General features: G+C 47.1%; 5 protein-coding genes and 1 long non-coding RNA gene across 8 annotated transcripts; 2 read left to right on the plus strand and 4 right to left on the minus strand.

The window, feature by feature from the left end:
• The first annotated feature begins 920 nt into the window (after window positions 1–920).
• LOC127610302 (quinone oxidoreductase-like protein 1) lies at window positions 921–4,429 on the plus strand. The gene is made up of 12 exons (XM_052080269.1): window positions 921–1,094; window positions 1,227–1,304; window positions 1,413–1,485; window positions 2,116–2,160; window positions 2,231–2,299; window positions 2,424–2,557; window positions 2,655–2,766; window positions 2,925–3,023; window positions 3,102–3,232; window positions 3,356–3,461; window positions 3,551–3,596; window positions 4,179–4,429. Exons 1-12 carry the CDS (start codon window positions 1,035–1,037, stop codon window positions 4,273–4,275), a joined length of 1,050 nt encoding a protein of 349 aa, XP_051936229.1. The 5' UTR covers window positions 921–1,034; the 3' UTR covers window positions 4,276–4,429.
• On the minus strand, window positions 4,311–8,985 carry LOC127610298 (SET domain-containing protein 4-like). The gene is made up of 12 exons (XM_052080264.1): window positions 8,468–8,985; window positions 8,282–8,377; window positions 8,150–8,187; window positions 7,974–8,062; window positions 7,487–7,723; window positions 7,357–7,416; window positions 7,146–7,275; window positions 6,913–7,087; window positions 6,274–6,355; window positions 6,075–6,155; window positions 5,876–5,999; window positions 4,311–5,748 (listed from the first exon to the last, which is right to left on the minus strand). The coding sequence occupies exons 1-12, from the start codon at window positions 8,535–8,537 to the stop codon at window positions 5,587–5,589; spliced, it is 1,344 nt and encodes a 447-aa protein (XP_051936224.1). The 5' UTR covers window positions 8,538–8,985; the 3' UTR covers window positions 4,311–5,586.
• Window positions 8,986–9,230: 245 nt separating this feature from the next.
• LOC127610317 (uncharacterized) lies at window positions 9,231–9,994 on the minus strand. Its single transcript, XR_007964808.1, has 2 exons — window positions 9,920–9,994; window positions 9,231–9,717 (listed from the first exon to the last, which is right to left on the minus strand). It is a non-coding gene; the product is annotated as an uncharacterized LOC127610317 (long non-coding RNA).
• Window positions 9,995–9,998: 4 nt separating this feature from the next.
• On the minus strand, window positions 9,999–16,112 carry LOC127610300 (gap junction alpha-5 protein-like). The gene is made up of 7 exons (XM_052080267.1): window positions 15,665–16,112; window positions 13,583–13,710; window positions 12,658–12,822; window positions 12,020–12,295; window positions 11,500–11,565; window positions 11,268–11,416; window positions 9,999–10,755 (listed from the first exon to the last, which is right to left on the minus strand). Exons 2-7 carry the CDS (start codon window positions 13,649–13,651, stop codon window positions 10,293–10,295), a joined length of 1,188 nt encoding a protein of 395 aa, XP_051936227.1. The 5' UTR covers window positions 13,652–13,710; window positions 15,665–16,112; the 3' UTR covers window positions 9,999–10,292.
• Window positions 16,113–19,539: 3,427 nt separating this feature from the next.
• Window positions 19,540–24,922, minus strand: LOC127610305 (runt-related transcription factor 2-like). Of its 3 annotated transcripts, XM_052080272.1 has the most exons (7): window positions 24,012–24,922; window positions 23,041–23,095; window positions 21,680–21,870; window positions 20,863–21,022; window positions 20,439–20,543; window positions 20,235–20,300; window positions 19,540–20,112 (listed from the first exon to the last, which is right to left on the minus strand). In XM_052080272.1, exons 2-7 carry the CDS (start codon window positions 23,087–23,089, stop codon window positions 19,760–19,762), a joined length of 924 nt encoding a protein of 307 aa, XP_051936232.1. In that variant the 5' UTR covers window positions 23,090–23,095; window positions 24,012–24,922; the 3' UTR covers window positions 19,540–19,759. The 3 variants fall into 3 exon arrangements, with proteins under 3 accessions (XP_051936232.1, XP_051936235.1, XP_051936234.1); XM_052080275.1 differs by lacking the exon at window positions 20,439–20,543; XM_052080274.1 differs by lacking the exon at window positions 24,012–24,922 and having other exon boundaries at window positions 23,041–23,168.
• LOC127610301 (transcription initiation protein SPT3 homolog) lies at window positions 22,320–26,762 on the plus strand. The gene is made up of 12 exons (XM_052080268.1): window positions 22,320–22,383; window positions 22,881–22,996; window positions 24,311–24,395; window positions 24,717–24,803; window positions 25,084–25,180; window positions 25,254–25,402; window positions 25,497–25,572; window positions 25,721–25,833; window positions 25,919–26,023; window positions 26,110–26,238; window positions 26,433–26,522; window positions 26,601–26,762. Exons 2-12 carry the CDS (start codon window positions 22,914–22,916, stop codon window positions 26,640–26,642), a joined length of 1,056 nt encoding a protein of 351 aa, XP_051936228.1. The 5' UTR covers window positions 22,320–22,383; window positions 22,881–22,913; the 3' UTR covers window positions 26,643–26,762.
• Window positions 26,763–26,770: the final 8 nt, after the last annotated feature.

The following is a 26,770-nucleotide window of genomic DNA, read 5'->3' on the forward strand; positions in this document are numbered from 1 at the left end:
CAAACACATACGTCAGACCATTTTTAATATTTGATATTCGGATTTTGGGATGGGCGGCCCGCCGGTCGACTGGTTAGCACGTCTACCTCACAGAGCGGAGGCGCAGGGCTCGATTCCGGCTCGGGCCTTCCTGTGTGAAGTTTGCATGTTCCCCACTTGCCTGCGTAGGTTTTCTTCAGGTACTGCGGTTTTGCTTCCCACATTCCAAAAAACACAGCAGGTAAACGGAACACTCGAAATGATCCCGAGCTGTGAGTGTGAGTGTGGATGGATGTTCGTCTATGTTTGCCCTGCGACGGGCGGCAAGCGGTTCAGGGTGTCCCCCGCCTACTGCCCGAAGACAGCTCGAGCATGTCCGCGACCCTTGTGATGATAAGCGGATTAGAAAATAGATGGATGGATTTGAAGATTAGTGCCTCGACACTGATGCCTCTCTCTCTCCTCAGCTCAATTAATTTTCCAGTAGGAAAAAAATGTCTTTCATCTCTCCTCAGAGGATAATCAACAAATGCGGATCCTTGTTTTGTTAACTTTGATTGGAAAAACGGACTTTTACATTGTTACATAATTACTATCCGGCCAACCATTGCATGACGTAAAAGGGGACATTACAGTACTGGAAGTTGCTCTTTCTGAGGTGGCCACCCAGAGAGTTCAATACTTCTTTTGGAGCTCTTCCACCAACAACAGAATCGCCTTTCTTGTGAGTGTGGCGCACAGTGAAATGAGAACGCTACACCTTCCAATGCCCAAAAGAAAAGCGATAGAAAACAAATAAAAAGACGATGAAGTTGAAGCACAGAAATGAAGGCGTGTGACCATGAAAGAGTAGTGGCTAGAAATGTTCAAGCGAGGGCGCTATAACATAAATCATCACTTGGCTTCGCTGCTTGAGAACAAACGAAGTAGGAAAAGGTGGTCACGTGACACGCACAAAGTAAACAGAAACGCCAATTCGTTGCTTTGTATGAATATCAATTCCATTCGAATTTCATCTGAAAAACATTTGGGGGAAAAGGGGGGGCTGTGATAACATGAAGGGTTTATTCTGCCAAATTAGCGGCAACGAGCTCAAGTTCGTCAACCAGGAAATGGTGAGATCGCGTCTTGTTTGTGCCAGCAAAAGGAATTCAACTGTTTTCTGAAGAGGGCGATCGTACGTCAGGCTGTTAAGGCTCCGGATAGCTGTCGAGCATCACCTCTCTTTGTGACGATTCCCTCTCTAGACGCTTCCTGAGGTCTTGGGCAGCCATGACGTCAGAATTCACGTGAAGGCGTGTAGCCTCAGCCCGGTGGACCTCAAGGCAATAATAGAATCATCTCATCTCATCTGCATTGCAACCTTGAAATAGTATCAGATCATGCTTGAAATAATCACACACTTGATACTCTCGGTTTGTTGCACGCTCCAGTTTCTGGAAGACGTGGGCCTGCAGAGAGATGCGATTCCCCTCGGCAGGGAGCTGGCGGGCGTTGTACAACAAGGTGGGAAGCTCAAAAATGATTAGTGACCACCCACAAACAGAGGAGGAGGAGGAACTATTTACTTCCCTTCAGAAAGTTGTGTACAAAAAAAAAAACCTTCGTTAAAGTTCACAGACTGGGAAACGACGTGAAATGTTCTACCGCTGTGCAGTTTTAAATTTAGTCACTGGAATCCAACCATTTATGGCCACGGATTGGTCAAGTGTGTACTTCAACGTATAGGTGCCCAAGGGTGGTCTTTCTAAAAATCAAATTTGTAAACCACTGAAATGACAATTGGATGCCAGTAGATGGCGATGTTGCATTCACACGACAAAGATTAGGCAGGATGCATCGATTTCGAGGAAATGAAACGACAGGGCGTCGGAAGTGGGACTAGTTTAGGCATCTCACACTTGAACAGTATGTACATGTATGACGCAGTGAAAAAAAATGACGCAGTGAATGCAGCCATGTTAAAAAAATACAAATCCTCGCGCTTCTTACTCGTATAGCTGTAAGACAAACGATTCACTGTTTTCTTTGACACGTTTCTTTTCACCCTTTTGATTGACTTTTTTGATGACCTTGTGAAACTCTCCGCGACTCCTCCCTGTTACAAATGTTAAAAAAAATCTGTCATCCTTATAGTGGGTCCAAAAGTCACCTTCTTCCAACCCAACGATGAAGTTGTCGGTAGGTCACTCATAACGCGTCGCGTGCTTGCAACACAAACGTCAGCTTTGCCGTGTAACCCCTTTGCTAGGCATTCTGCCGCTGGACTCCGTCTGCTCGGGTCTCAGTGATGTCATCGACATGAATGAACAGTATCTAGGTAGCGTGGACTCCTCTTCGCATACACGACATGGGCCTTGTTCTGAAGCGATTCCTGCTCTCATTTCACTCCAGCCCCAGGGCATGCGCTCTCACAAACTGAAGTCATCGGCTTTTTTGTGCAGTTCCCAAAGCGGAGAAACTGAGCTGCACCGGCGCGGCGGCGGCACTGGAAGACGGCCTGCGAGCGTACAGCGCCCTCCACACGCACGCTCGAATGGCGGCCGGTCAGACGCTCCTGGTGGCGGATGGCGCCAGCGTACGTGCCGCGTCCCGTCTGCTGCGAGCGCGATCAACATTTTGTTTAGACCTCCTATGTGTGCGTTTTCTCCCCCCCCCCCCCCCCCCCCACACAGCCTTTTGGCTTGATGTGCATTCAGCTGGCGTGCTACCACGGCGTGAGGGTACTGACTACGTCGCACTCGCAGCAGCAGCACACCTTCTTGGAGCAGCTAAGACCCAGCGTAGGTGCGTACGCGTCACGCCGAGGACGAGTTGTGAGCCTCGCAGTTCTTCCAAACGATCAAAGAAAATGGATGGCTTGATGCACGGAGGGCTTTTCATGACAATTTGACATTTCACAACAATCTAGCTAAAATGTGTGTTTTTTTTTTTTGCCCGACCAGTGAGGGTGATTCCCGTCTACAAAAACCCATCGGAGCTTCTTCCGGCGGTCATGGAGGAGACTGGGGGTCTGGGAGTGGACATAGTTGTCGACCAAGGAGGTACGTATTTAGGAAAAAAAAAAACATTCCGATATATGTATATGTCCAGAGGATGAAATTTGTGCTTCTTGACTCAAGTTAGTCTGCAAGAGAAGGAGCAGGACAAGGAGGAAGGGGAAGAGGAGGCCACGTTCCTCCTACACAAGCATGACATCATCAGTGCGTTGGCAGTCGGCGGCCACTGGGTGACGTCCTACCAAGACCTGCAAGTGAGTGGATTTGCGCTTCTCATTTGTGCCGTGAGATGGCGCAATCTTCACTGGAGTGTTCCCTAGTGCACTTTTTTTTTAATTTATGTTTTGCTTAAAGGTCCGTGTCTTGTTTGGTTGCAGCTGGATCCCCCCGACAGCAGGTTGATGTTCTTGAAGTCTGCCTCCGTGTCGTTCCTCAACCCTCAAGTGTGGTTGGCGTCCTCATCCCAGCAGGGACGATACCTGCGTATCCTTGGCTAAACGTCTGTGTGTGTGGAATTTGAGCCGGCACTCGGTATGACGTACGGCTTTGCTCTCCTAACAACCTGCGGGCAGACATTCTCAGGGACATCATGGAGAAGATGTCATCGGGAATACTCAGGTACGCAAGGCGGAAATATTCCCATCGTTGTTGCGAGAAGTGAAAGTTCCCAGTGGGTCGAGCGACCTCAGCGAACGTTTACAGCAATGTCTCATTTTAATCGAGATTGCATTTGAATCTTACGTATGCGCAAACACGCCACGTTGGTATTCGTGCCCTCATCGACTCACCGACGCATTTAAACGGCTGTTCGGGTTGAACCTTCTACCTCGTGCTGCCCCCTGTTGGTGTGGAGTACCACATAACTATGCCAAACAACTTGAGTTATATAGAGCTCGTTCCATAACTGTAACAAAGCGCTTTTACGGACAACATCAAAGAACAATAAAGCGACAACGGAGACGGTGAAAACATTCAAGTGAAACACTAAACGAGTGACACTAACACAAAACAAAGTCGACACCACTGACCGGACTGAATATCACGATTACAATAATTGTGAGCCCGTATCACCACGCCAGATCCTTTCGACCGGTGGTGGATGAACAAAATCATTTACATGTGAGGGTACTCGCCTTCTTCTGAAGATGCGTTTGCGGGCTCGTGCCACATTGACATTGTGTTGGCGTGTGGTCCCTGCAGACCTCAGCCCGAGGAGGCGGTTCCTCTGCAGGAAGCGGCGGCCGCCATGGAGGATGTTCAACTCCAGCGCAAGAAAAAGGCTGTGGTTGAAATGTGACCATTCTCTTTCATTGGACAGCGAGTCTATTCTGATGGGGCCATTATTTTTTTTGGGGGGGGGTGGGGGGGGGTCTTGCTGGGTTCTCACAGCGTGGCACACAGTGCCCCTGATGCTCTATTAATGAATGTTCAATAAAGCCAATCGAAGAGGAGTCTTCTCATAGTTTCTGGTTACTTTCTTGATATGTTTTGGCGTGGAAGCGACGACCGTCTGTGTGTCTGCCTTCGGGGCATCTCTTCACACAATGGCGGGCCGTGCATTTCAACCTTAGGCCTTCAGTGACGTCACATACATAAACAAAATAGGCTCGTCAGGCAGCACTTCATTTCAGGAGCATTTCAAACCAACAAGTATGCATTCACAATTAAGAGCAGGAAACTACATTTACAGATATTGTCAAAAATAAAAAGATATTTAAAAAATACTAAATAAAATACCACCTAAATGACGCTGTGTGATCATAAACAAGTCTGTCCAATAAATTGCGCAATGTCGCAGTTTCATGTAAGACACCAAACAAAACAAAATATTCTTTGAAAATAAAAATCATTTGCATTTTGAGAATAGGCTATACAACAGCAAATAACCTCTATAAGAAGAAGAAATGTAAAATAAAATTCATTGACTCACCAATGTCGTGCCTGTTCACTGAGCTGCAGATCTACGCGAGTGTCCCCAAACGTTTTTAAGCGCACCGTAGCTTGTAAGTGGCCAGCCGTGCTCTGATGTTTCCTTGCCGCCTTGGTAAAACAACTTCAATTGGTAAATCCAGTGGAAGGTCCGTCTTGAAAATTGTTTGGAAAGTAGTCCTGCAACCTGATCAACGTCTTCTCCTTCGGCCATTTTGGCTCAAAATGCAGCAACAGCTCCCTCCGGCAGGCGCTCATCCAATCACCAAACGCGCACGTCCAGTGACGACATAAGCCCGGGGCAGACTCGTGATCTGATTGGCTATTGCAAGCTGACTGGGCCTGCTCTGTTTCATCTGAAGGCCCCGAGCAAGTAGTTTACCTGACAACACAAGCTATCTGAAATATGATTGGTTAAAAATTCTACCATAATAAATAAGTTATTTCTCGAGTGACTTTCGATGTTCTTTAAAATAACATTGAAAGCCACTCGACTAAGTGGAAATAATATGACAAATAATACAGAGAATAATTTTGTTGACATATTTATGAAAATAAAATAACATGAATTAAATTTGTTATTCTCAGAAAATTTAATTGATTAAATTTACTTTTCTGAGAATGTTTAGGCCAGCAGAGAAGGCCTAGCTGGCCCTGACGGAACGCCGCTGTCTTCACATCAGCACACGTCGCCCACATCCGGTGGGTTCACCTCACCTAGGGAGGCGCTCAGTGATTCAAGGCATCTTCCCAAGATGCATTTCTCCTCCAGCCGCAGTGACTGGACCAGCCGCAGCTGCTCCCCGAGCCGGGGCTCCCCATCTTGGAGGAGCTTGGAGATCTGTATGGGGAAAAAAAATAAAATAAAAGAAGCAATGACCGGTGATGAGACATATTAAATAAAAAACATTCTCAAGGACAAATGTAAATAACTAAAACGTGTTCGGTGTTCAGACGTCATCCGAAACCTTATCCAAAGCCGCCAGCGTGTCTCGTAGGAGTCTTTGGCACAACGCCTGTGCCGTCCGCAGGCTCGTACGCTCGGCCTCCTCGCCTACCGCTTGGCCGCGCAGCACCGCCTTCCACTGGTGGCTACGGGAGGCAGGGAAAACAATGCAGATTCAGACCGTTGATCCGAACCGTCACGTAGCGGAAGAGGGTTTTTACCGGAGAGTTTGAGGCAGTGACATCAGTCTGAGGATGGTCATCAGCCTCCAGCCGGGACCTTCACTGCTCACAGTCAAATTTCTGAGGGCGACACAAAGGATTGCATGATGACCGGACGGCTACGCTAATCATCATCATCATCATTAAGAAAAGGAGAACAACGTGTTGGATGCATCTGAGTGAGAAGAAAGCGTCTGACTTGAGGAAGTTGTTGTTTGCGAGGAACTTCATCTTCTGCTCCAGACTCCTCGTGTCTCCTTTCACAAGCCGGCGCAGCATTTCTGCACAACAACAAACGTCTGCATTTCGCCCTTGTTGGACTTTATTTTTCAGGTCCACGTGCGGCGGTTGCACGTGCATCGTGGGAGGTTGGATGCTTGAGAAGTAGATCCATCAGTCCAAAAAAAAAAAAGGTTCGGCACCCCTGACTATTGCTAATATGACTACTCGTCTGCTATTACTACCACTCTAAACCTACTCTCGTTACTACTGCAGCTACTACCCCGATACTGCTAATCCGAGACCGAGCCTACCATTGTATCATTATAATGTGGACTTTAGTATCCCACAATCCATCAGCGACCGTTGCACCTCCACTTGCAACTCGCATACCACTACTACCAATGCTAACACTATTGCCTCGCCTATAACTACCACTCGACTAGCATTACAGCTACTACTAAACAACTACGATCAAGGCTACTACTATAATGTCTGATACTATTACCCGAGTACGACTTTGACACGTACCACCGCTACCACGATGCTATTAGCACAAGCGCTACACCACCACTCGTACCATTCCGACTCCAACTGCCTTGCGCGTACTGTGACGCACCTGCGTCCAAGTAGACCACGCCGTGCGGGTTGCCGGCGGCGACAAAGCCGTACTCCAGCAGCAGGCGCTGGTTGTCATGGCAACCGTAGTTGATGAAGGCCTGCTGGAATGCCCGAGTCCCGCCCACGCTCCTGATCTCGTAGCTTTTGGTCTCGTGGTTGAAGCCCGCTTTGACCTGACGGATAAACGACGGTGAAGACGGCGGACCGCATATTAGACAAGGTGACGTCTACCTGCACGTCGGGGTGGTGGTTAAGCAAATCCAAAAAGGGAGCCAGCGCGTAGTCGTCCCGGCCACACAAAAATCGGTTGGACGGGTGACGCATGAAGACGGAGCGGGTGTTGACGCTGCACCACGCCCACCTGGACAACACATCCACATTTCATGACGTCTCGCTCGGCCAATGTGCTCAAGTACTGTCGGCAAGTCCAGTTTTCCAGGACCTCAGAGCTTCAAACGTCAACACGTCCTCCACCGGCCGACTGAGAATCGGCTGCAAAGTCCTTGAACGGAAACATCACACGTCAGTGACGTGACAAACCCCGAGCGCATCCATTTCAAAAATAAACCCACTTAAAAAAATCCCGATTGGACGAGTGCATTTCCCGCACGGCGTCCTTCTGCTCCAAAGCTCGCCGCCGCATTCCGACGGGAAGGAGAGCCGCCACGTCGTACGCGAGATAGGCGGCACACGTGTAGGAGGCGGGAAGGGCGCCGATGTACGGGGACCAGTCGGCGTCCGCTCCTCTGTGCCGCTCACACACCAGGAAGACGCAGAGAGCCAATAGAGGCGACGGCCGTGGCGTCCAGCTGAGCGGACAAAAGTGTTGGGACACTGGAAGGAAGGAGCGATGTGGGCGTGGCCTCTCAACTCGACCACTATTACTCCTACTACGGTTACTACTATTATTATGCCTAGGACTACTTTTACGACTACAAATCAGCAAGTTGAAATCAGAATTGGCCTGGGATCCTTCAAGTAGGGAAGGAAGCTATTTTTATCTCGAAGCAAGTGCGTGCATATCAGCGTGGGCTACGTTCAGAGCAGTGTTGTAATTACCTCTTGATGTAGCGCCCAAGGTAGCTGTCCAACACGGTGGAGGTCGTAAGCAAACAAGACTCGGGCAGTGAAATCATCAGTTGGTCGGGCTTGGGACAGCAGAGAGCGGCTTTCAGCATTTCCTGGTTCTTGGGCTCAAATTTGGGGAACGTGACTGGACGGTGACCTCATCTTACCTTTATGCTCCTCAGAGCCCGCAGACCTCGGCCTGTGTCTGAAGAGACGAGCAACAAGCAAACGTTATTACGCTTTTGGCCACATGAATGGTCCATCGGTCTGTTTCAGATTGACTATAAATTTGTGAAAACCAGGGAAGAGCGCAGGTTGCAGCGGTGTTGACGCAAATCCTCGCTGGTGAAGAAACCTGAGCAGCTCCACGTACTCGGGCCGGTGGCTCAGAGAAACTTGACAACAATAGGACATATTAGGAGACGTGAAAATAGGTGACAAGTGTATCGCGCAACAACTTGTATTGACGCAATGACATTTTATACCCGATTGGAGCGCGCCGGTGCGCTTTTTCTTCCTCTTCCTTGCCGCTCGTCCACAACCACTCATCACCATGGCTGGACTTTGAGCATCAATTCATTTTTTTAAATATATATTGACGAATAACTGATTGGTCTTTCTGGAGCTTATCGTTGATGTTGGGATTTAATGCTTTTATTTGTGTCGCATTTTCTTACGTGATAAATTATTTGCATTCATTTTATTAATTTAACATTTTAGCTGCGTGTGTGTTCAATGTACTACACGTATGCACTGTATTTTAGTAATTCGTCGGAATTTGGTCATCTGAACATAAATGCAAACACGGGAAGCCAAACGCGCCGCGAAACCTCACGACGTTCACGTAAATTATTCTCCTACTTAAATTGTAGCCAAATTATGACTCGAGTAAATACTAAACCTCAATATCAAAGTTATCCATGTAGCTCGGCCGTTCACCAATTCTACTTGCTCACGTGGGCGAAAGGGCTGTTGTTTTTCCGGGCATGCGCACTGAGATTCTGCTAGGAGGCGGTGACGTGTTACGCATGCCTTGACGTCATTAAGCTAAAATGGCGTACGGGAACAGTGACAACGGGACGAGGTTCCCAAACATTCCTCATATTTCCACTTACACTTTGGTGCCCTGCTGGGAATTCTCATCCTGCCATGGGAACAGGAAGAAAAAGGAGAAGATGATTGTTTGTTTTGCAGCTCGTTTTAGCTGCAAAACAATGTTGAATGAATGTTGAATGAATAGATGCAATATTGCCGAAAAGTCATATTTTATTACCGAAAAAAGATTACAAGAATAAACACTCATAGAAAGAAATCTTGAAAAAAATACAGAAAAAATTAATAAAACTGTTTTTTTTCCAAGAAACAAAATCCTGCAAAATATATCTTTATATTTTTTTGTAAGTTTGTTTTTTTTTTTTTCAAGATTAGTTGTAAGCATGAATGTGTGAGAACTACGGTGAATGAATACTTGAATAGCAAAGGCACGTTGTTGTGATAGTTTCAGCATTCTGGTTTGACGTCCTCAGTTTTTTTTTTGTCAAAAGTTGGTGACATCCAAGGCAGAGTTGTGGATCTGCTCATCACTTGATGTCCACTGCCATTACCCACATGTGTTCTCATCAAATGTTCATCAGAATTAGGCTGACACTGTATTGCACGGCGCCTGGTGTTAGCGTTTAGCGGTGGCGACGCTAGCGTCTAGCAGCGCTAATACGCTCAAGTGTCCGTCGGGTTACTTTTCAAAGGGAGTATAGACGGCAGTGAGAAGCGCCGCATAAATCTGATGCATTATTATTAATATTTTGACTCTGTACAGTTTTATGTCGACAGCCTGACACAATCAGTTTTGAACAAGCCAGTAGCAGGCGCTATACTGTGGCATCTGCTTCAGAAAGAAAGGCCTTTCTTCACAATTTTTTGGCATAGTGTTAAATGACTTTTTTTTTTTTTATAATGAAAAGTACGAGAGGGTTCAGTCCATAGTATCGGTGGGTACTAAAAGAGCGAATACTTACGAGATAGATATTGATTGTGAAGTGCTCTAGTTGCTGTTCAGTGGCGGAGCCAAATACACGGCCTTCTCGATGACCTTTTATTTTGGTGGCCTGCCCGCAGCCCTTCTTGTTTGTCTTTGAAAAGTTAAAATTGGACCGTTTAGCCCGAGTCCCACCATTATGCTTTCAGTTGGTTTTATTACCAGGGGGTCAGGTGTAAAGAGCGGAACGCTCCTCGGAGGCTTCAAGATGAAGGACCGCAGTGTCGACTGCGCGCGTCACAAGTTGGAGCCGGCAGCCGAGCGGGCCTTCGTTGTCAGATGGCGAGGTCATCGGCTCGCGTTCGCCCGCTGCCGCCGCTGGTTTTGCTCAGTCGTCGTTTGTCCTTGGGGCAAGCGACGGCATCGGTGGCGCACAGCAGCAGACGCTCGGCGCCGCCGGGATTTTGGATCCGCAGGCAGTCGGCGGCGTCGTAGCAGGCGGCCACGTCGGCGGCGCCGCGCCAGCCGACCGAGTAACAGCTCATCGGCAGTAGGCCCTCGTCGCCGCCTGCGCCCGCCGTCATCTTGTGCTGCTCGGCCGCCATGTTGACCGAGTTCTGCTGGTGGGCCAGCCGGTGGTTGGGGAAGGGCAGCGCCAGGAAGTGAGAGGAGCCCATCACGCATTGGCTGAATTCGGGAGGCGGGGTGGACGGCCGCGGCGGAGGCGGAGACATGTGGACTTGTTTGGGTTGAGATGTCTCGGTGGCGGCCGCCAGTTTCCTGGACACCAAAAAGCGCCTGCAAAGAGGATGTTTGTACGGGTGGAAACAGTTTTGTTCTTTATGATTGTCACAAAACATTACGTTTGGCAGGAATTAGAACACATTTTTCCAACTTTTTTTTTTTACTGCCCCCGTTTTTTCCTGAATAATAATAAGAAGAACGATAACACCAAAACTAATGCAATAAGTTGTGTCGTAACATATTTAGTAACATTTATGAGGTTAGCTTCAGCAACAAGTGTATTTTTTTTCTGAAACTTGATACGTACAAATAACGACACATAGTAAACTCCATATTTTGCAAGCTTTTTTTTTTTAAATCAGCATCAAAAATACGTTTTGGGTCATGCAAAGCCATCTCTGATTAAAAGTTGCTATTGACCTGCGTTATTTGCTTCTCCATGTTCAAATGTGTTGAAACGGCGGCTGAAATAGTAAGAAATGGTTGTAATATTCCATGAAAGAAGTAAATGATGATGGCCATCAATGCTGGAGCAAGAAATACAGACACGCGTTTCGGCCATTTACCTGCAGCAATGCCTCCAGGCCAGGTGGTGGAGCTCCAGCACGCTGAGCACCAGGGACACGCCCGACACGGCCAACATGAACACGATGAAGACGTTCTTCTCGGTGGGCCGTGAAACGTAACAGTTGACCAGGTGCGGACACGGCCAAGCCTAACCACGCACGCACGCAGAGTGGCACTTATTGGCCGGGGGGGGAAAAAACAAACTTGAAAATCACGTTTGTTTGTTTTTACCTTGCACACATAAAGAGGGTTCAGGAATATTCCATACAGGAAGTACTGGAGGCAGAGAAACACCACCTGCATGGAACAACATATCTCTTGTATCATATCATATCATAACTGCAGTCGGCTACTTTTTATGTTTCTCTTTTATTTGAGACAAATGCATTCGTTTCTCACAAATGCTAATCAGAATCGCTTTTGTTTTGTCATTGTGCCACACGGAACTGTTGTCGATGTGTGTTGCTGCACCGTTTGTATTCAAATATCTGTTGCTCTAAGTATTTTTTGGGTGCAATTGTGAAAATTGCTGCTGGGACGGTCTAATTTCCCTCACACAACAAATAAAGGAACTATCTATTACTGCAACATCGATGCTAGTTTCGTTAGCCTGTACATTGCATTTCCCATTCTGCGTTAGCCTCAAGCTAGCAGACTTCCGTAAGGCAAAGTTATGTCATCGTTTTTTGTTTCATGTTTGGATTGACAGTCCGGCTCTGTTGCCAGAAACGCAAATGGCGTCAGCGTTTACCTCCATGATGCTCCTGATGAGGATACTCAGCACGTAGGTCTGCAGCAGCGCCCCCTTCAGGCGCACCCTGCCCGCCGACGGTCTCGCTTTCTTTCCCTTGGCCGATTCCTTGTCATCCTTGCCGCCTTGCTCCTCATCGTCGTCGCCCCCTCCCGGGTCGTCGTCGTCATCCTCCTCCTCCTCTCGGTTGCGCCGCTTCTCCTCCCGCCGCACCGTGTGCATGGCGTGGCCCATGTACACCAGGCTGGGCGTGGAAACGAACACGATCTGCAGCACCTGAAATTGTAACATTCCAATTGATTTTTTTTTCTCTTCCAGACATTGACACGAGACGTCACATGGAAAAACCGCAGTATACTTTCAAGTAAGTCCTCTCGACAAAATAATGCACGCAATAAACAAAAATAGACGAAATGTTGAATACGTCCTTCAAGGCAATTAATTGTCTTATTTCACAAAAAATACGTCCTAGTCTTTTTCAGACTCTTCTGCAACTTCAACTGAGAACCGCCGCTAAATTTAGCCCCTCTCCCATTACACCCCCCCCCCCCCCCCCCCGCAAAAAAAATTGTGCCAGGCTATCTCGGAGCGGAATGTGTGTCAACGCCGGCAAGCCAAAGTACCGCCGCGTGGCGTACCCAGTATCGTATGTGCGCGATGGGGAAGGCCTTGTCGTAGCAAACGTTCTCGCAGCCGGGCTGCTCCGTGTCGCAGTTGAAGTCCTCCTGCTCGTCACCCCAAGACGACTCGGCCGCCGTCCCGAGGACCAGGATGCGGAAGATGAACAGGATGGTCAACCACACCTGCGAGCGCAAACCTCCCTGTCACTTTATAATAACAATAATAATAATAATACATTTTATTTATAAGCGCCTTTCAAGACACCCAAGGACACTTTACAATAACAAAAAAACACAAAACAATACGGGTTGAGCAGCGGCAGCCAAAACGCGCCAGCGTTCACTCAACCCGGAAGTCAGAACGAAACCACAAGGGAGGGAGAGGGAGAGAAAAAAAACCACGCCCAAACTACTCTCATTTTGAGGATAATTTGAGTTGGGCAACAAACGCCACTTTGTTTTGTTTTGACCAAATAGTCCTTTCCACTCTTCGAGGAATATTCTTCATTACGTCAGCGCCTCATTTGTGGAACGAAATGACCGCGATTAGAACTCCCGGGTACTTCCGGGTATGGTCATGGAAATAAAAGTCTTAGCTTAATGCTAACACACGATGTAAAAGACCACCGACGGGTTATCGAAATCGAAACGACCGGCTACAGTACTTGCAAACTAAAAGTTTGAACACAAACGGAGCACTATATCAGACTTGAGACAGGAAAAATAGCACAAGACTGCACTCGTGTATATTATGCTCGGTGAAAAATGATAAAAGGTCTTCCGTGTGTGTGTGTGTATTATGGACTGTACGTTTTATACTGCCCCCCGGCGGCCAAGGCGACATGGACACAAGTGCAGGGGGACCTCAAAGTAGCTCAGTCATGTGCAGTTTGATGTGTGTGTGTGTGTGTGTGTGTGTGTGTGTGTGTGTGTGTGTGTGTACCTTGCCAATGGAGGTGGAGTGTTCCTGTACTTCCTCCAGGAAGTTTCCCAGCAGACTCCAGTCTGCCATTGATTTCCTCACTGGCTCTTTGGATGCCGGCTACCACTCGGCCAAAGTCACGTTCTTGCCTCGAAGTACAAAACATAGAAATTCATTTTGGAACCTTCACTACGAGATGTGGACAGGGAGTAGTGAAAAGCACCCCCAGCACCCCCGAGCTCCAGCGCAAGGAGAAATGGAGTGTGAAGTGTCTTGCAATTCCTGACCTGTGATGTATTTTGACAAATCGTGACCCCCCCAAAACGCCTTTCTCCTGAATAGAGAGAAGACTTTGCGTCATTTGGGCTCAAGGCAGCGATTCGCATTGACTCGCAAAGCCCTTAATTTGAGCGCTTTTCAAAATATACATTTCTCATCTTAGTAGAGCTTTTGGTTCCCACACTCACCCCCCCCCCCCCCAAAGCTCTCTTGGGAAGAGAAACATGCATACATACTCCCACACGCACGAGTCTTTTGCCGCTATTTGTGTAGAAACTCAAGTCAGACTTCCACTCAGCAATGGAAACTTCCGAATTTGACCACACAACGCTTGTCGTTTTTCTTCGACTGTCTGGTCGTGGCGCCATTTTGAATCGGAAGGGAAAGGCCCATCTGCGGCGTCTGCGCCCGTCGCTCCGAGCACGCGACGTCACTTTGCGGATTGTAAAAAAAAAAATCGGCTGGGGAGCATTCAAAGGCGCCCCTTTTGCGCCGGCGCCTTCCGGGGGTGTTTCTGCTTCGATGCCATTTCACACATTTGCACAGATGCACGCGAGACGGCCTTGAAGGCTCTTGAAGGCCTTCAGGTCAAAGACCCAAACGTTTTTTTTTTTCTTTTGAGCCGACCACAAACTGCAGAACCAATCAAATATTTTTGGGAGGGGGACTGCCGCCTTTTTTTTCTTAAATGCCCCTCCCTTCCTGTCTTTGGGACACCCTGAGGTGCTGATGTGTGTGTGTGTGTGTTCATGTCTTCCCGAAATACACTTGGGATACTTAATAACAATATTACTTCCTTGTATAGACTTTTGCTTGACCTGTGTGTGTGGGGGGCGGGGGGGGGCAGCACTCAGCATTGTTCTCCATCCTGCTGCCATAATTCTCTCGGCGTCTCTCTCCCAGTCTGTCTTTCTTGCACCTCAGGATGTTTTTTTGAAATGAGTGTTTGTGGGCAACTAAAGAAGCATTGAGGGATGAAGACATACAAAACTCTCAAAACACATAAAACCAAACTACCTAGCAAATACCAGCGGAACAAAAGCCTTCTTTCATCATCCAACTTTTTTATTTCGAGTTCTGAATACTCCACGCGCGTTTTTGTGCGTGCGCTGGTAAAGCAACCATTTGCACCCGTTTTCTCATCTTTGTTGGCTTCTTCAAGAAGTTTGGAAAGCATACGAACTTGAGATGACTCTGGCCACGTTCCCACGGGCTAGCACGACAAAACTTTACGTTCCATTTCATATTCTTGGGGAACGAGTCATAAAAAAATAACTTTTCAAAAATGAATGAGCTAAAAAAAATACATTAATAAAAAGCAATAGAACAAGTTGACTTTGGTCTTCCGAAATCAGCCTTTACGGTTCCACCTGTCGGCTTCGCCATTTTCCGCCACTTCGGGCCGGAAAACGCAATCGTGTCAATCGATGTTGACCGCAAAAAGCCGGCTAGCTATTGAATACCCCAACTTTTGGCGTCACCATCCGTGCGTTCACGCGGTGTTCCTTTTCGTCGATGCACTTGCAGCCGTTTCTTTGACCGTCCCCCACACAAAGGCAAGATGAGAGCAGCTGTAGGCCACAGCTCACGCTCACTCGCACACCAAGCAGCCAAATCCGGCTTGTGAATTCCCTCACGAGGCCGCGGCGCTTCAAAGCACGTGTACTATGACGATACGAGCAGTTGTTCCTACGCAACATAGTCCGAGATTTGATCCATTTCAATTTTCTGTAAACGGGAGCGCAACATCTTGGCGAAGACCTGGCGGAAGGCTGAGAGGCTGCGCATGTGCGTTTGTGTTGGAGATGCGCGCCAAGCAACTACCTGACGATCTCGTTGATGGCGCGATGTCGCCTGCGGGCTCGAAGCTGAGAAACTTGCGCTTGGGCCGACGAGCGGCACGGTGGGGCCGGTCCGAGCAAACGCCCTTGAGCAAGGCGGGATGATGAAGCCCAGTCTTTCTGGCTGCGCCTGCGGGAAGTACCGACGGGTCACGGAATCCAAGGAAAGCGCTCCAAAAGTTCTGGATGACTTTTGACCCCGAAAAAAAAACCAGAGAGAAAGTCAGCAAGTTGCTTGCAGTCCGGACGCACTTTGCGGGTGCGTGAGAGGGGACGTTGGGGGTGACTCTCACTTTTGTAGTCTCTCTCTCTCTCTATCTGTCTCTCGCTCGCTCGCTCACCCTGCCTGGGTCTTTCCCTCCTTCACTTGCCCTGGGCTGAGTCCACAATGGAATCCCATGTACTGTATGTGGATGTGTTGCTTTGTGTGTGTTTGCCTCTATACATTTACGTACGTCTCTTTTGTGTGTGTGTCAGTGTGTGTGTGTGTGTGTGTATGCTATCGATCTATCCATCTATAAATTTTAAATTGAGTTGACTTACGCCTTTGTGAGTGTGTGGCGTCTGGCATGGACAGGAAGTCGTATATTGTACGAGGACACAATGGCTTCGAGTTTAGGCCCAGCATTCCGCCCTTGTCACTCGTTTCTTATCTGGCCACTAGTTCCCCCCAACGCCGGGCGTGGTGTGAGTGAGTAATTGGGAAGTTGGCAAAGGGAACACGCTACCTGAAGGTCATTTCGATTGTCCGTCTACAAACGATTGCGCTAACGTCATGGGAATTGATTTGCGGGCGAAAAGCTTCTGGTCGAACAAGAAGCGGGGTTGCTTTTCAATGGCAGTCAGCAGCATCCATGTCGGGGGGCGGGGGGGGGGGGGGGCGCGAGCATTTGGCCTTGTAGCACCACTTGCTGCCTTGCTTTTGGTCACGCGTCGTTCCCAAGATGAGGGTTTGGAATTAGGGACTCAGGGAGGTGTTTTGGGGATGAAATTTGAATGGGCAGCCTATATAGATGCTAAACATCTTTGAAAAAACATCTGGGTCATGGTTCCACTCTTCTTTTAGATCATTTAGTGAGTTTTTTTTTTTTCACCCATCCTTGACTCCGCAGGACAAGGTGGCTCACTTGAAAAGACTCGTGCTCCTGAATTATGTTAGAGCAGGAAGCGCCGCTCCCTCCTTAGCGATTCGTTGGCCAAAACGCCCGCAGCCGCTCGCACCAAAGGAAGATTTCCCAATACCTCGCGACCATGGCGATGGAAACTTTTTTTTTTTTTTGGAATCCCGCACAGAACTTGTGACGGCGCTGCGAGGCCGCCGTGTTCCTGCAGGCCGTATGCGCGTGCTCGTGTTGAATGGATTAACGCGGCGGTCGCGCCATGTGACTCTGAAAGTCACTTTGGGAACATGGCTGCAAGTGCTTTTGCTCAGTGACAGAGGCGCCATTGTCTTTTCATTTTGCGACGTGCGCTCCATCAAAGAAAAGCTCTTCAAAATTACAAGTCGTCCGAAGATCAGCAAGATAAGGTACGGGCGAACCTCACTGTGGAAATTCTGCTGATATTTTGGTACATATGCCGCATTAGGAAAGTTTTCAGTGCTTTGCTTTTTAATCACGTTTTGCCATCTTACCACCCAAAATGGAATGACTTTTTTTTTTCAAACGCTCGACAGAGTGCCAAGACAAATTTGTTGCAAATGTATTAATAACAACACACAGAGATATAACATGGATAGCCTAATTGCAAAAGGTACAGAATTCACGTTTTCTTCAACTCATCGTGCCAACACGGACTTTAAAAAAAAAAGAAAAAAAAAAAAGCTTTTTCCAAATTTAGTACAGAAGGCAATTGAAGAAAAACATTCGGTGTATCCAGAAACATTCACAAACATTCCTTATTTTGAATCGGATGCGACTTCTTTACCCTCAAAATTAGACACGCAGCAGTCCACAATGGTTTGTTGAGATGTTTTTTTTTTTCATTGATTAAAATGCAAAAATAAATAAATACATCACATGAGAATGAGAATTCATATTTCCGAATGGTTCACTGTTCGTGCCACTGTTTTTGCTGTTCTATCCTGAGAAGATGTTGGTTCTCCGTTCAATTTGATGCTGATGACAGTTCGATTTAAAATTACGCTTTCTCAGTTAAAAAAAAACTTTCATTTCGTCTTGAACGGATGAAAACATGCCTCGGAATGATCGCTTTTGATGGATGATGCTATCCACACTCAGTTTTACGATATCATTTGCTACATTTTTTTTTCGAATATTCAAGCCACATTCAATATGGCGGATGGGCTGACTTATCAACAAGTGTCTGCTACAGAATTGAAAAGAAAAAGCAAAAGAGTAGTCATATTGACTATAGATTAGTAAAGATATTATGTCTCCCACGGAATCTTGTATTCAACGTATCAAACGCCTCGTTGGTTGCCGACACTAACGTGATCTGTTCTTTCTCACCTGCCGTACAGCGGGGGCCCCCAACATTTTTTTGCCCCACGGACCGGTTTCCTTCAGACAATATTTTCACGGACCGCCACTTAAGGCGGATAAATACTACAAAATAATATGCTAAGAGCTGCATGAACACTGGGGGATTTTCGAGATAAACACGAGGACTGTCGAATTTGGCCGCAACACTGCCTTCAAAATACGATACAACACAAATTCAAAGTGCCTGAAAATCTCAACTCACCATAATGCCGAATCATGTCGAGTCTACCTCGTCCTTTTGTTTTTGTCGCCGTTGCTGCACAAAACCCCCGCCTCACACAGGTAGCATGTCAGAAATGGCAACAGTGCAATTGTGGCGATCTCAGAGTGTTCAGCCATAACTTGAATCCAGAACACCGGCGGAGTTGTTGTCTCGAACGTACTTTTGAGATCATTTGCGATCTCCAGCAGTTTATTTGACTCATTTAGCAAGCTCTGGTGTTTTGTTTTTAGCGTAATCAGTCACGTGACGGAGAAGCGTGGTTCGGCGTGTGTCAAGTGACACAGACGGATGTAACGGAGAATCCGGTAAATTTTCAAAATAAAATATATTTCTTATTCTAAAATAAATACGACGGAATTAATGTTAAGTTCTCTGGCCGTGTTATTTTGCCTCCCTACAGCACATACTTAACCACATTAGGGACGATTAAAGAGACAGAGAAAAACCTTCTTCCGTCCTTGCAGAGTCCGTCCTTTTAAAAAATGACTTGTCGTCCTCCGTCCCCCTTCCAGGGACGGAATGCCCATCTCTGCTGGACAGCACTTTGCCCCAGCTCTGACATTTTTAAAATGTGTTATACTCAATAAAGATGAGTTGATTTGAGTTCAAGAATAAATTCAAAAGTGATATTTTCACAAGCAAACTCATTTTCAAACACTCATTATTCTTGCAACCTACTTTGACAGATTCAACTTGACTATTCCTGCATGTGTGTGTGTGTGTTTGTGTGTGAGTGTTTGCGTGCGCGTGCATATTTCACACCTCAGCTATCATGTCACTGTAGCATAACTTTCCCCTAGAAGAACACTCACATGCAAATTTGGCTCACCTCACCTTACTCGATTTTTATTTTTAGGAGGCGCTCCATCGGTGTCACAATGCACACCAACCGAGGCGTGGGCTTATCTGGACAGTCGCACCTCCTCTGACACCCGGCTGACAAGTGCGCGCGCGCGCGCACGCACACACACGCGCGCGCGAACGCACACACACACACACACACACACACACACACACACACACACACACAAACACAGGTTAAAGCCATTGTCAAACTTTTAAAGTAAAGTTGGATTTTCAAACTAGGGTTCAGGTCTCATGGTTGGGTTCACTCATCAGACGTCCGACAAACATGTTTACTGTCGCTTTATTGTTCCATTCCAAGACGAACTTCAGCATCTGCAGCATTCACATGCAAGTAGAGTTTATATAGATACTCTCTTGTCGTTTATGTCATTTCATTATGATGACCATTTGTACTATTAACCGAGAACTGGACATGTTTAGTGGAACCTTTCGGGTCTGGACTGTAGAAACGACATTTCGAATTGGCTAATCGGGCAAGCACATCTCAATAAGGTCTCCACACAGGCTCCTCCCCCCTGAGGGTAAAACACGCCCCTTCGATATAAGCGCTCACCGCCGCCGCCACGCCGCCGTCGTCCCCCACACTCTCGACGGCTTGGTTGGGCGCGTAGAAGAAGGGACCGCTGTGGCTGAGCGGAGGGGCGGGCGCCGAGCTGAGGTAGGAGGCGTAGGCGGCGGGCTGGGCGGCGTAGGACAGGGCGACGTGGCGCTGCCGATGGTGCTGGTGGTGATGCGGGTGCATTCGGGGAGGCGCGGGGAAGGAAGACGTCAGGGCGGCCATCTGGCCCAACAGGGACGGCTCGCCGGACCACAGGGAGGAGGAGGCCGATCTGCAATCTGGAGAGGAGGACTGTGGTTACCCAAAACACGTACTCAAGCCAATCTCCACGCGTTACACATTGTGACAAAGACCCAAATTCAAAGCGCAATGACTACTTCTGAAGAAGTTTGCTTTTTACCTGAAGAGATCACGCCGCAGCTGGACGACCTGAAAAGTGCTGACTCCGCTTCTTTTTGACGCTGGCCTGAAGGGGACATAAACACCAACGATCTCAATTACCACTCAGCAATTAAGAAAAAATAAAAATAAAAGAATAGACCATCATTCTTCATGTTTTATTTTTGTGTGGGTGGTGGAGGCGGAGGGGGCGGTATGTACTGACGCCTGGGCATGCGCGGGCCATCCACCGTCACCTTGATGGCCCTGTGCAGCGTGGCTACCTGAGGGGGCGTGGTCAGCACGTTGATGAACAGGGTGAAGCTCTTACCTGGAGAGAAATTTTAAAAAAAACAGCCGACAACATCAATTCATGGATAATTAATGTGTCGTCATGTAATATTTATATATATATCTGTGAGTATTGTTATATTGTTTGTCTGTAGGTGCTGCTTCACCTTTGTTTTTATTTGTTAGCCCGTCTATGGAGTCTTCAAGCGATCGCTGAAGCGATTTTTTTTTTTAATGTACACCACTTCATTTTTCCTTAGCAATTTTAGTCAATTGATTGACACTGTTGCGCAGAAATGTCACAAGCTAACTGGCAAATGTTCAACTTTTACGACATAATCCTCTCATTTTCCTTCTACCTCTGCCGCTGCGGCCAATGAAGCGCAGGTCATTGAAGTGGGCGTGTCCCTGCCTCACGGTGGCGGTGGCGTTGCGTAACTCGGCGCTGCTGTTGTCATCGTTTCCCGCCATCAGCGTGACCAGAACGCCGTCTGCGACGTCATTGCCCAGGCAAACTACCTGCACGTTGGAGGAAAATGGTACATGCTTTTCAAAACGACTAATTCGGTCTGCCTTTTGATCGCTTCAAAAACGGCGATTCTTGTGATACCGTACGGGGGTGGTTATGATGTAAATAAGGTCACCGTTACATCACAGTAGGGTGTGAATGCCGAAGGGCTCACTCGCACTTTTCGCATTTTCAAAAATAATCAGTTAAGGACAGACGCAATCAGTTGGCTGGGATTGGCTGACAACCAGTTGAGGGTGCACCCTGCCTACTGCCCGATGACAGCTGGAATAGGCTCCAGCACCCGCCGCGACCCTTGTGAGCAGAAGTGTGTAGTTCTTCTTATAAAAGATGAGCCATCATTTTATGAACAAATGAGCCTGACCTCAACTTTAATTATTAGCACGTATGGTGACCTTTCGTGAACTCCCTCGTTACGGAAGCCTTGTCTTATGTTGTCAACTCGATTCCAACAGCGCCCTCTGTTGGCTATATGCTTCACAAACACATATCAAGACAAGAAGTTTCTCGGCTAATCGATGGTTGGATCAAGAATCAGTTGCTTGTTGAATTTCAGTCTTGATGAATGGGCAGGCATTCCAGATAAACAAGCACCGGTATATGTATTTTTCTTCGTAAGTGCCATTTAAATGAAGGCGAGTGCTCACAGTGAACGGCCGAGGCAAGGTCTTGTTGCACCTCCAGTGATGCGGCAGGCTGCTGCACAGGAAATTGGGGCTGTCGGTGGCCACCAGGCCTCTCGGGGGCGCTGCGGCGCGCTCGTGGAGGTAGCGCGTTTCGGCTTCGTCTCCGTCGAGGTTGGATGGCGAGGGAGCGGGTCGATGCTTCGTCACGGCATCTGATTGACAATCACGCAAAATGTAGACCTTTTATTTATTGTGTTTGTGTTATAATATGACTGTACATATGTCTAAATGATACGGTTTGTGTCTTTGCTATGACATTTTTACATTTTAACAAAACAACACCCATTTATAAGATTCAACACTTTTTAACATGTCTTCAGTATCGCTTATTTTCAATTGAATAAGATAATGCTTTACAAAGGCAAGACTAACAAAAAAAAAACACTCCCCACTCCCCCAAAATGACTTGTTTCACGTAAGACAAAAAACCCACAAATCAGATATTTACAAAATAATGCAAGATTTATCGATTTACAAAAGTAAAATATGATCTACATCTATTTTCATTGATTAATTTGATTGTAAATTTCCCCAGTGTGGGACGAATAAAGGATATCTTAAAAAAATCATAGAATTCAGTTTAATATAGTTTACCTCCGTATACGTCATCTAAGTGCGACGGGATTTCAAACAAACGACAGCGACGCAGTGCTGGACAACTTCTGGTGAGTTCTACTATTATTATTGTCTCCCTCTTCTGTCATGTCTTTGTCCTCTTCTGTCGTTTTTTTTTTGCATTTGCGGAGCATTGATGGCTCTTTGACCGCACTGTTTGAATACAGAGGAACCGAGTCCTCTTTTATTATTCAGATTTTATTACCGCAGGGGAAGCAGTGCGGTTAAAACACCTGCCGTTGTGTGTGTGTGCGCGCCTGCGAGTTTGTGTATGCATGTACGCCTGCAACTTGCGCGTGCCCGTTTATGTGTTGCTCCAATACGGTTGCGTTGTGTCGTGTTGTTTTTAGCGTTTGACGAAGTGTGATCTGTCGATTTGTGTAAACAACCTCAAACCCACAAGTGATTTCCAGTCATTTTTGTCAACTGTTGTGAATTTAATAAAATAATGTTTATAATTACAATACCTTGCGTGTTTTAAAGCTGTGAAGTTGATGAAAACATGTTGATGTTATGGACTAAAAAGTGTGTTGACGTCTTTGTTTAGTGACAGAGTTTGTGATCGCTCCAGAGAGGTCACATGGCTGTTTCCGCAATGGCTGCCTCCCGAGAACGCTCTGCGGCATCCAAGACCAGTTTCATACCTGAGATACAGGGCATGATGTATGACTCAACACACACACACACACACACACACTCAGACTCACTTGTGTCGAGTGTGTGGCTGCTGGCACCGAAGAGACTGTTTGAAGCCATGTCAGCCTGTTTATGAAGACATTACACACGGGCACATGGTTACACTCCACAATACACGCCAAATACATCCCCTGATGAATTTTCACTGAATCAATCACGTTTTTTTACTGTCAAATGTGATATGTGTCATGGCCCCCATGGCCCTAAGAAAGCCCAGATGGAATCGGAAAACTGCACTTGGGAATCAGTGTTGTGCATCTAAACTACAGCCAAAGTATAGACAATCAAAGCCAATGTATGCAGTGCACAGTATGCATTTCCTTATGTATAATGTGCATTTGGCACATTACAGACCATGAAATATGTCTTGACTCCTCTCTACCACCTCTTTACTTGACGCGAGCAGCAAAACAACGACTTCATTTTTATCCTCAAGATGAAACTAGCATACATTTAGGATTGTATAGGATTGTTATAAATAAAATTAAAAAAAATCATGAAGATAGTAGTTACCAAACATTTTAATGGCAACAGGAACAAAAAATATTTTTTCCATTTAAATTTTTTTTAAGCGTTAAAACTGGTCAATTGGCCCCACTTCATAGTCGTCAAATAAAATGATTTTAAAAACTGCTGTGATTAACGGATGAAAAGTAAAAGGACAAGTTATATCAAAATGTTTTTAAAATGTTACTATATTTTTAATGAAAGCTGTAATGTACAAGACGCTCAGTGTGGATTTGGCTTTAGAATACAAAATATTGAGAAAGAGACAATAGGACGAATTTGCTTCTCATAGTCGTGACACGGAGGTGAACATGGAATATACGTCAACACATTGAGTCTTTGCAGAAGGTCGTTTAAAAATATATATATATACTGAAGCCTTTTTTTTGGTTGTGTTTTATAACACACGCCACATACTGATGCACTCAGCTCGTGTGTGTCTGAATGTGTGTGTGTGTGTGTGTGTGTTACTCACCTGGTGTGTTGTTGGCGGTCAGAGACGCCTGCAGCCACGTCAACCCCAAAACCGAACCCCAAGCCTCAGCGTCCAGCCCCCAACCTCAAAACTAAACCCCTCTTGGCTTTGTGAGTGACAGCTGCCGATGGCCAGTCATGGCACAGAGGAGGCGGGCCAGGGAAAGATGAGAATGGATGTTGGGGATGTGGTTTTCAATTTTCGGGGTTGTCCAGGAACTAATTTCTCTATATGCAAATGAGAGGTTTGCCCAAATGTGTGTTTGTGTGTGTGTGTGTGCATGCGTGCGTGCACGCTAGGTTTGCCCTGGGAGACGCTCGTAGGCCGCTGCACGAGACAGCAGCCCTGGTGGAGGACATTGTGCATACACAGCTTATCACCATGGTAACGCACTGTTTCTCACACATTGGCAATGACGGTGTGTCGTGGAAACGTCTTCATAACTTTTAGAAACGTCTGGGAAAAAAATGCTAAAGTTTTCTTGTTTGAAAAAAAAGTCATCAAAAGACAGTCCAACTGAAAAATCAAGCATTCAGCCATCCGGACTCACTGTTGCCCCTATAGGAAGAGAGCGGTACTGCCATAAAAGACTGCCCTTTGGATTTGGGAATTTTTAAATTGCACATTTGTACATGGCTAAATATATTTCTGATCTGAATTGCTTGATAATTTCCACACGACTTAATAGCACACCTTTCTGATCAGCTCCATCAGGCCAGCGAGGGAGCCACCCTCCGAGGTTCAAGGGTCATCGCCGTGGAGGACATCCTCTTCCTGATGCGCAGAGACAAGGTCAACACACACAAATGGAGGGAAGAACACTTTTCTTTGGGAAATGGGACTTTTTTTTTCTTGATTTCACAAAAGACAACTCTTTTAAAACTGTTTTTCCACACATTTTAAAATGCAAGACTGTTGGCAAGTATGACTGTAAAATTAGATATTTTTTTTTCTTTTGAAAAAAAAATGAGTTGACCAAAAAATGACGGTCAATTTTTCTTTTCTACATTCTATCTTTTTGCAAATTCTCAAAAAGAAAGTGAGTACACTCTACCAACCTTACTTTGCGCAGAGAAAGGTGTCAAGGCTGTTGAAGTATCTCCAATTCCGTGACTATAAGTCAAAGCTTCTCAAGGGCCTGGACGATGATGACGGGCAGCCGGAGCAAGGTGAGCGTCTTTCTCCTCTTCCCACCAAATCATAAACTCTGATCGTCGATCATAACAAGGAATTGCGGCGCAGGCGCGGGGTCGTCGAGCACGGTCGCCGGGGGCAACCAACGTCGCCAGCGTCTGGCTCAGGATTACCTGTTGTGGATGGACCACACGGGCGAGCTCCTGTCCCTGGCCGAGCGGCAGGAAATGGACCCCGTCAAGCAAGAGAGGCTGGAGGTGGTCGCTGCCGAGACGGCGTGCCCTTCACCCCCCCCCCCCCCCCCCGTGGTTTCGGATGAGGGTTCTGATTGTGATTATTATGGGATTGCAGCGTCTGGAGCGTCACAGCAGAGCCATGGACCAGACGCAGTACGCCGAATTCTGTGAGAGTCGACAGCTCAGCTTTGGTAACCGTCTTTGCATCCAGACACGTTTCAAGACGTATGAAGCCGTCATCTCCAACTTGATATCCAGAGATGCAGAAAGACAGAGTGTTACCTTTTTCAATAGAGAAAAAACACATCCTTCATTTGACATGTATTTGTGCGCGTGCAGCCAAGAAAGCATCCAAGTTCCGCGACTGGCTGGATTGCAGCAGTCTGGACCTCAAACCCAACGCCGTCGCCATGGAGATACTGTCCTACCTGGCCTATGAAACTGTCGCCCAGGTAACCGCATCATCCATCTACCATTCATACCTTAACGCCCCCTGTCCCACACCTACCTAAATATATCAATGTTTCCTGGTCGCAGATTGTGGACTTGTCTCTGCTGGTGAAGCAGGAGATGGTGGCAAAAACCAACGCCGTCACTCACGTCATCTCGGCCAGCCACATACACTACAACACACACACCGAGGTACGCACGCACGCATGCAAAAGTCGTGTTTCGTCTTTGATTTCTTTTTGTTTTCCTGAGGTGAATTTGACGCGTCGTCTTGGCAGGTTAAGAAAGAATCGGAGTCGCCCGAAGCCACGCCTCCCTCCACTCCCGGGTCCTCGCACTCTTCCAAGCCCCTCCTCCAAGGCAACGGAAGCCTGGAGGGGCGAGCGCGGCAGAGGAAACGTAAAAAGGTCAACGTTATCTCTGGCCGTGTGCATAAAAAGTTCTGCTCCGAGAAGAATTTGGATTTTTCCAGAAACATATTATTTTCCATCAAATTTGTATTTTACTTAAAATTAGCGTTGAAGATCACCCCCCCCAAAAAAAACCTCTGGCTTGAGTCTCCGAAGAAATCGATAATTGACTCGAAACGGTGTCGTTTCAGAGCTGTCCTGCTGCGGCGGAACCTCCCAGCGGCGCCATCCAGGTTTGTCACATCCGAGAGGCCATCAGAAGATACAACTACCGACACACCGTACGTGGACGCGCGCACATCGGCATCCAAAATGGATTTCCGTGTCCGCACGTGTTGAAAGAATTGTGTTTCTCTCAGAGTGCCTACAGGAGGAACGGGATGGCTTACCTGGCCTGTTGACCCCCCCCTCCACCCATGGAAAACAGACTTTTTTTCTTCTTCTGCTCAAGTTTGGTTAACATCGCTTATCATCCACAATCCGGCGTTGCGGAAATAAACCGCGCGGGTTGCAAAAACAAACGCAGGAC

The sequence above is a fragment of the Hippocampus zosterae genome, chromosome 11, assembly GCF_025434085.1.
Source record: "Hippocampus zosterae strain Florida chromosome 11, ASM2543408v3, whole genome shotgun sequence".
Lineage (NCBI taxonomy): Eukaryota > Metazoa > Chordata > Actinopteri > Syngnathiformes > Syngnathidae > Hippocampus > Hippocampus zosterae.